Here is an 8865-nt window from a genome sequence, read left to right as displayed (position 1 = left end):
TACTTTAGTTCCTCTTTTGAAGCAATATCCAACTCAACAACATGCGTGTTTCTAAATCGCGTCTGCATCATAATAAAATTAACCAGTTCAAAGTCTTTTTTGTAAATCATACTGTGTCTCTGTAATTCACTTTCTATGCTAGAAATTTATTTCTAACATTTAATTCTGTAAGTATGTCTTTGGAGTTCTTACCAGCCACAAATATCACAAAAGCATACCCAAATTTTTCTTCATACATTGATCCACATGCGTGAAGTTTCTACATATTTTAACATGAACGTATCAATTATTGTTGGTTATTTGTTTTAAGCTTATATCAACTTAAAATACTTACCATTTAAAAATATAATTTAACTCAAGTTTTTCACTATATGTCTAATGAACAGACATGTACATTAAAATATATATTGAAATATAAATACACATTAAATAAAATTTATATGTGCTTATTTATTTATTTATTTTTTAAAATTTGTCTACAAAACTAACCACTCTAACTTTTGCGGCAAACAATTTTGTTACATTATTTTTGTTAAGAAATTATTTTTTTAACCTACAATTAGCTAATAAAACCGTGGATGAGTACAGACTAAATTTTGGAAAAAAAAAATTAAGAATATCATTTTTTGAATAATGATAAAAAAGTTAATTTTGTAATCAATATTAATCAAAATTTTTAAATTATTTTATTTATCTAAAATTTTAAATAAAAACATATTACTAAGATAGTGGTGAGACAAATATTTCCATTAAAATTTAAAAATATCCTAAATAATACATAAAAATTATGTATAATTATCTTATTTATTTTGATCTCAATGTCCTGCATCTCTCATTTTGTTTCATCTTATGTTTATTTTGTTCTAATTGCAAAAAAAAATTTAGATTTATATTTGATTTTAGAATCTAAAAAATAAAAATTTATATTTAAAAAATAGTTAATGTTAAGTAACTAAAAAATTATTTTTTATATTTTCTCTTTTTCTTTTATTATTTATTTTGTCTTCTATTTTTTTATTCTTAGATTAAATGATAAACTTACTTGATAATAAAAGAAATTATGAAACAAATAGAAAGCATATCTAATTATTAAAATAGTTGATAAAATTATTGACACTTAATTCAATTTTATTTGACAATTTTTATAAGAGTAAGAAAACATTGCATTTCATGTTAGTTCACAAAAACTTAAGGTGACGTGAGCATGATAGTAATCCGCACTCTCTCTCTCTCTCTCTCTCCCGAGTCCCAAGCTTTACACTCACACACTCATTTCTCTCTCCTATCTTCTTCCTCTTCTTCTCTCTCTCTCTCAGACAATACTCACTCACCGAACCCAAACAAAACAAAACAAACAAAACCAAACATTTTCCCTCTCTCTGACTACTCCCGACACTGTTTCAGAACCCGACAAAAGCAAGCTCTGTCTCTCTCTCTCTCTGGTGGCTCTGCATGTAATTCTCGTCAAAAGCGTTCCTCTTTGTGAAACCCCTTCCACTTTAAAACACTTCCATTTATTTTCTCACAAATGGAAAGCCAGAACAAGTGGGAATAATATTTCACAGTTTCCACTGTCACCCACACACCACAACCACAGAGCGCAGCCCTCAGAACCTGAACCCTTTTCCTCTCTCTCTCTCTCTCTTCAACAAGCTAAGACCTCACACACCCCAACGCCATCACTTCCCCACTTCAAAATTCTCTTCTTTTTCTATCTTCATCGTTTCCCATTCCCTCAATAATGGACAAGATCGTTGCTCTCTACAACCTTGAAGCTCGTGGCATAGTGTGAACCCAACTTCAAAAGCTAACTCCTTTGCTTTGCTCTCTCTCTCTCTCTCTCTCTCTCTCTCTCTCTCTCTCTCGTACGTCTTCCTCTTCCGGAGGATGGCCTGCCGGAAACTCATCGCCGGGAACTTGGATCCGCAGCGAAAGAGAAGTGGTGGATTGAGGACTAAACAGGCGGGAAGAGGATCATGCCGTGGTAGTTAGGACTTTTTTGCAACACTCACCGGAAAATGCATGCTCATCGGATTTGAAGGTTTCTACTATTTTCTGTTTCTTATCTTCTGTTGGTGCATGCTGCTGTTGTTGTTGTTCATCCTTTAAGGTCACAGGAAGAAAAAAAAAGGTCTTTTTTGTGTGGTTTTGAGAATACCCCGTTGGAAGAAAGATGGGGTTTTTGCTGAAAGAAGCTTTAAAGACTCTGTGCGGTCGGAATCAGTGGTCTTATGCTGTGTTCTGGAAGATCGGATGCAACAATTCAAAGTAAGTACCTGGTTGATTTTTGCAGAGAAATGAAAAGAACAAAAAAGAAGTGAAATCATTTTGCTTTATTTTGTTTGTTGTTTTTTGTGGTTTCTAAATCCATCAAAGCATGATTTTTTGGCTGCTACTTCGGTTTATGAGTAATTTTAAGAAAAGCTAATAGTGTTTTACACCCTTACTTTTACTTTCGAGTTTATGCTGCTGATTTGTGCGTGTGCCCTTTATTTCTTTTAATGATAAATTTGAGATTTTTGTTTTCTTTCTAAAACCTGGATAATGCAACCTGAGAGTAAATTATTTAGCTGATTCATTGAAAATTCTTTCGTTCAATATTCTCTAATCATATGGGTGGATCTCATAAGAAATTATGATAATATATTCCATTTTAGGGGTTGCCTTGATTCCTAGATATTATTGAGATGTTAGGCTCTCATTTTGTTGGTCATTACTCATTACATTTACTGCTTCTTTGTATTTGATTCTATTCTTATTCTGTTCACTTTTATACTCATTCTTACTATTTTGGAGCTTAGTGCTTTGATTGTTTCTGATTTGTCCTTGAGAATCTTAGTTAAAGAGAAAAGAAAATTGAAGTTTATTTGCCCTAGATTTTGCCAGAGGCGCACTACCTACTGTATTTGATCTGTTTGTGATTCTGAGAGCGAATCTGCAAAATAGCTTGCTTTGGTAATGAGCCAAAATATGATCTATCTTTGTCATCCTTGCAACTTATGATGCATCATTGCTTTTAACCTTATACATATAACTGAACATATGAAAGTATTTTAGTTACTTTATTTGAGTTAACTGATTGTAGTTTCATATGGCAGACTATTGATCTGGGAAGAATGTTATTATGAACCATTGCCATGTTCTTTCCCACAACCAAATTTTGGGAATGGAGAAGGAAGCTGGTTTTCTTCTGAGTCTCACTCGTCTCAGATGGGGATCCAAGAGGAGGACAGAGTTTGTTCTTTGATTAACAAAATGACAGTGAATAATTCAGTCAATATCGCAGGTGAAGGGTAGGTGCTTTCCTGTTCTCTCTATTTTTTGAATATTTATTGGGGATTCAGGATCCTAGGAGAAAATTTGTAGTGACTCATGTGCTTCATTTTGTTGTGAACTCAGAATAATTGGACGTGCTGCATTTACTGGCAACCATCAGTGGATTCTTTTCAACAATTTCAGTAGAGATGCATATCCACCTGAGGTAATTTGATCTTCTCTTGCTAAGAATGCTTGACTAGTTTTTGCTGTATATTGCAGATGTTGTGGTTCAGTTGAAGTTTTGTGAACAATATTTTTTAAGCTTGCACTCCTGTTTATGCTCTCTCAATTTAATTTAGTTTCTGGAAATTGTGTAATATGCATTATATAGGGCTGTAATTCATGAGTTTCGTTTTGATTTCTTATTTTGGTGCACTCTTCTTAGGTATATGCTGAGATGCATCACCAACTTTCAGCTGGAATGCAGGTTTGTGATCTTCTTTATGCTCCACATTTTTTTGTAGAGTTCATGTTGCTATATTATGATACCTTGTTTTCTTGTCTATGCAGACTGTTGCAGTGATTCCTGTGCTTCCCCATGGGGTTGTTCAACTTGGATCTTTCTTGCCAGTAAGTCCTTTTCTTATGTTTGTAGTTCTGAAGAGATATAATGTGATACAATATCCCCAAAATTATCATGCTAGGTCAGAGTATCTCACATTGTAATATAATATTTCGATCAAGAGTGAGTAGCCTCTGTTAGCTTACATGTGTATATGTCACATACTCAGCACAGGATTACATGAATATGATGGATTGCATAAATCTTGGATAGCCATTCTTGAAAGCTGCATGTTATGAGTTGAATAAGCTAGCAATGCCCTCTTATCTAGTGTGAATGCGCCATTGTAATTGTTTTTGATGCTTTACATTCTCTTTCGACGTTCTTCTGCAATTAATTCAGCAATATCTACTGCTACAGATAATGGAGAATATTGGGTTTGTAAATGATGTAAAGAGCTTGATCTTGCAACTTGGATGCATTCCCGGTGCCCTTCTATCGGAAGATTATTCAGGAAGTCCTTCCATTGGAAGAGCACTTGCTACTGGTGGCTTGCCTGTCTCTGTCAAACCACCTGCAATTCCCTCACATTGCATTCCATCAGTATCTAATGGTTCAAATGAGCAAAGTAACCCATCTCATGTTTCAAGGCCAACTGTTCAAACACTCTGTCCTATAAGGGGAGAAATGAATAACTTCCAAGGTTCAGTATTGACTCCCAAAACTAATAACCTGAGCCAGATATCAAATGGTTATTGCCAACCAAATGCTACTACATTGATTAAAACAAACTTTGCTGGCCAAAGTGAGAATAGGGTTGTGGAGGCTGAAGTGATACCCTCAAGCAGAGGTTCATGCCTACAGCAGCCTTCTGTTTCATATAATGCAAGATCTGCATTCAATGGCTTATCCAGTTTCGGTCAATCAGTTCCAAGCGATTGCAATCTAAAATATATGGAGCAACAAATGATGTCAGTCCTTGGGAATCAAGGTCACAGTAATCCTAGTATAAATGCATCAAGTACATTAAACATGTCTCTACTAAAGACAGATGGAGGCCATATACTTGGTCACAATCAAAGTTCTAGCAGTGCTTCATTACTTGCTGGAATACCAATACATGGTGGGGTGAGTAGTCTTTTGAGGACAAGTCTTGTTACTGATTCTGGTTTAAGAACTCCAGATGTGTCCGTTGGTGATTTATCCGGAGCACAAGGCGGTGGGTTTGGAGTTAAAAGTGATGGTTCAAGTGAAGCAGGTGGTTGTTCTCTGGCTAATTTTTTCAGTCATTCAGGTTCCTTTACTGTGCCTACGGAAGGTTCTGATCAGAAGCTTCTCTCTGTAGATGTGAAGGATGTTCATGACGCTTTACCTTCAAAGCCTGTGACTACCGGAGGTCAAAGCCCTGATTTTGTCCAAGATTGTGTTAATAAACATGTTACTGGTCGATCTATGGTGAAGAATGTTAAACAAGAACAAGTTTGTGCTCAACCGTCATCAGGTGATGATCTGTTTGATATTCTAGGAGCAGATTTCAAAAACCAACTTCTGAGTGGAAACTGGGATAAGTTGTTTGCTGTTGGATCTGAATCTAATACAGAAAATATGGATAAAAAGCCAACATGTATGAATATGCAGGGTATGAACTCTGATTATTACTCTGCAAGTGAAGCAATATCAGAGAGTGACATTTTTTCTGGGACAGGCACAGACCACCTCTTGGATGCTGTGGTTTCAAAGACCAAATCTGTCATGAAACAGAATTCTGATGACATGTCTTGCAGGACAACTTTGACAAGTAGTACCTGTTCAGTTCCCTCTCGTGCCTACAAGCCGGCTATGCCTGATCATATCCAGGGTGGGATGTTTGGTATTCCTAAGAGTGAGGGTAAAACAGGTGCTGTTGAAAATTCCATGAGGTCTGGATGTATTAAGGACGACGGTGGAAAGTGTTCCCAAACTTCTTCTATGTTTGGGTCCCAACTTAGTTCATGGGTTGAAAATAGTAGCAAGCTTAAGCTTGAAAATAGTGTTTCGACTGGATACTCCAAGCGACCTGATGAAGTTTGCAAATCGAATCGCAAAAGGCTTAAACCGGGAGAGAATCCTAGGCCTCGACCTAAGGATCGCCAAATGATTCAAGATCGTGTAAAAGAGTTACGGGAAATTGTGCCAAATGGAGCAAAGGTATTGACTTCTTTTTGCTCATATACTTGATTCCAGCATATCTCTTTTATAACTCTAATATTTTGGTTCATGAATGATTTTGTATGTAACAACACTGAATATTTTTCTCCTTGGTCTCTTGTGATGATTTAACAGTGTAGCATAGATGCACTTCTGGAACGTACCATCAAGCATATGCTTTTTTTGCAGAGTGTGACAAAGCATGCTGACAAGCTGAAACAAACTGGGGATTCAAAGGTAAGGGACAATGTTCACTATTGTACCAATCAAACCTTTTATTCAAATAGAATTTTTTGGTTTTGCATCATTTATGCTATAAAGGACTATCAAAAGAATATGTAGATGATAGCTTTTTCATTTGAAGAATAAGGGGAAACAACCCATGTTCTTTCTTTCTTGAATGTGCAGATTATCAGCAAGGAAGGTGGACTGCTTTTGAAAGACAACTTTGAGGGAGGGGCTACATGGGCATACGAGGTTGGCTCACAATCAATGGTTTGCCCTATTATAGTTGAGGATCTGAACCATCCTCGTCAGATGCTAGTGGAGGTATTTTGCAATGCTTTACCAAGTTCTTTTGCATATTCCTTTATCACCTCTCTCATCACTTTTCTTGGTTATTCCAATAGATGCTTTGCGAGGAACGAGGTTTCTTTCTGGAAATAGCTGATTTAATCAGAGGATTAGGCTTAACTATACTAAAGGGGGTAATGGAAGCAAGAAATGACAAAATCTGGGCTCGTTTCGCCGTTGAGGTAATGTTTTAAGAGTGTGTGCATGCTTTTCAATGCTCATATATGGTGCTAGTTAGTTAGTTAACTTGTCAAGTTTTGCAGGCGAATAGGGACATAACAAGGATGGAAATATTTATGTCGCTGGTTCGGCTTTTGGACCAAACGGTGAAGGGAAATGCGTCTTCATCGAATGCAGGTGACAAGAACATGATGGCATATCAATCTTTTCCGCAAGCTACCCAGATTCCGGCAACTGGTAGGCCTAGTAGTTTGCAATGAACCACCCACCAGGAGCTACGTATGGTTTCTTGGCATGGATGTGTTGAGAGCAAGTATGATATGCGCTATGCTTGCAATGACTAACATCAAATCCAATCCATTCCAATCCGATCCAAAGTTTTCTGGTGGTGTTAACTTCTAACTGTCCCGTATCTCATATCTGATAATGCTAAGTTAGTGAAGAGCACCTCAAAATTAATATGTACTCTCCCATATTGTAACTGTTTCCACATGTTCCCTCCAACATGTGATGCTATTAGTGAACTCTTAGGTGACTTGTGTTGTATCCTTTATTTTTAGTGTGGAGGGTGGTTCTGGTAGTGAGTAATTTGGTAGCAGTTTGGTGATAGATTCAAGATTTGATGTATAGATATTGTAGGATGTGTAAGGAAGGGGGTTAATGTGTACTTTATACTCTTGATTTTTCTAATTAGGGCCCTAAATTGGAAGTGTTATATCTAAATACATAAAAGCTTTATGTGTGGTTTGTAAATTATTGCTACAATTTTTTGTGACTTGCATAGATATCTGCATCTGCATTAGCCTCTCACTGCATTCTTGCTTCATAAGAGTCTAGGACCATTTTACAAATTTATCTATACCTATTATTATTTATTAATAATTAATAATTATAATGAGTATTGAATTTTCAATTTTTTTAACCACTTGCCGATTTCTCTAAACCAAATGGAAGAAAAGTTTGAGTTCTACAAATATAAAATACCCGTCAACCTTGGGTGTGTAAAATGTGTTATACTTGATTCTAGAAGAATAAGGGACCAAGTAAAGCATATAAATGTGCTGCAACCTGCAAGCTAAGAAAGTGTAACTGTCGTGTCTCCATAAAAGATAGGGAGCAAAGCTAACGTACTAACATTACAAGTGCTTCGGAGAGACATGGCAACTTTCGAGAGAGATCACTGTGTTCTGAATCGCGTTCTCTCTCGTATAATAATAGCAGTGATATTCTTGCTTTCTTTGAAAATCACAGCTTCGCCAACAACAGAAGCTCAAGCCCTTGTGAAATGGAAAAACAGCCTACTATACACTCCTTTACTCAATTCATGGTCCCCCTCCAACATTCACAACCTTTGTAGCAGTTGGGATGCCATTGTTTGTGACAAAACAACAAACAAAACTGTCTCACGGATATGCCTATCTGGTCTCAATCTTAGTGGCACCCTTCATGGCTTGGATTTTGCTTCCCTACCAAACTTCACTCTCCTTGACCTCAATGATAATAGGTCCCTTAGTGTGGGAGTGGAGAAGGATTTGGTTTTTGTCTGTTATTAATTAATTTTTATACATAATAAATTATTTAATAAAATTTTGCTCGCTTTTAAAATTAAAAAAAGTTAATAATAAAATAAAATAAAACACTACTCAAGGTAAAATCAAAATAATAAATCTTACATGTATTGAAATTACAAAATTTATATAGATTAATTTTTTACTTTCTAATTTTACAAATCTACTTATTTTAGATTTTTGTTTTGAAAATATTAAGAAATTAATTAATTATAATTGATGATGATAAATATTATTTTATTAGGTTAATCATTCAATTAGTTTTTAATTATGTTTGATAAGGTGATGCAGGTCAAAATTAAAATAAACAACAGTCCAAATGCAAGAAATCAAAATAATTGATAGTGGGTCTTTCTAACCAACGAAGTCCACAAAAAATAATGCAAAGAAAACAATTGGGCTGAATAAAAAGAAGCAAACACAAACCCAAATTGCTCACCCAAGCTGATCCCTCCATGGTGGTACCCTCCAAGGCCAACGTTCACTTTTTCTTTCGGTCAGATTCAGGCAAGAGAGAAAAAGCTTCGTTCCTTGCTC

At 35.7% G+C, this 8865-nt stretch overlaps 1 protein-coding gene across 1 annotated transcript; it reads left to right on the top strand.

The window, feature by feature from the left end:
- The first annotated feature begins 1298 nt into the window (after positions 1 to 1298).
- Positions 1299 to 7516, top strand: LOC107462019 (transcription factor LHW). Its single transcript, XM_016080573.3, has 10 exons — positions 1299 to 2268; positions 3099 to 3293; positions 3400 to 3481; positions 3704 to 3745; positions 3829 to 3888; positions 4241 to 6007; positions 6143 to 6244; positions 6416 to 6556; positions 6637 to 6762; positions 6844 to 7516. The coding sequence occupies exons 1-10, from the start codon at positions 2174 to 2176 to the stop codon at positions 7018 to 7020; spliced, it is 2787 nt and encodes a 928-aa protein (XP_015936059.1). The 5' UTR covers positions 1299 to 2173; the 3' UTR covers positions 7021 to 7516.
- Positions 7517 to 8865: the final 1349 nt, after the last annotated feature.

The sequence above is a fragment of the Arachis duranensis genome, chromosome 8 (assembly GCF_000817695.3).
Source record: "Arachis duranensis cultivar V14167 chromosome 8, aradu.V14167.gnm2.J7QH, whole genome shotgun sequence".
In the NCBI taxonomy this organism is placed as follows: Eukaryota; Viridiplantae; Streptophyta; class Magnoliopsida; order Fabales; family Fabaceae; genus Arachis; species Arachis duranensis.
Note: the sequence above shows the minus strand (reverse complement) of the source record. Positions and strands in the feature narration are given on the sequence as shown.

Excerpts from the sequence above, each read along its gene's own strand:
- LOC107462019 (XM_016080573.3), top strand. The coding sequence starts at position 2,174 with ATGGGGTTTTTGCTGAAAGAAGCTTTAAAGACTCTGTGCGGTCGGAAT. Across the intron at positions 2,269-3,098 it reads ATCGGATGCAACAATTCAAA|ACTATTGATCTGGGAAGAAT; the intron begins GTAAGTACCTGG and ends TTCATATGGCAG. Across the intron at positions 3,889-4,240 it reads AACTTGGATCTTTCTTGCCA|ATAATGGAGAATATTGGGTT; the intron begins GTAAGTCCTTTT and ends CTACTGCTACAG.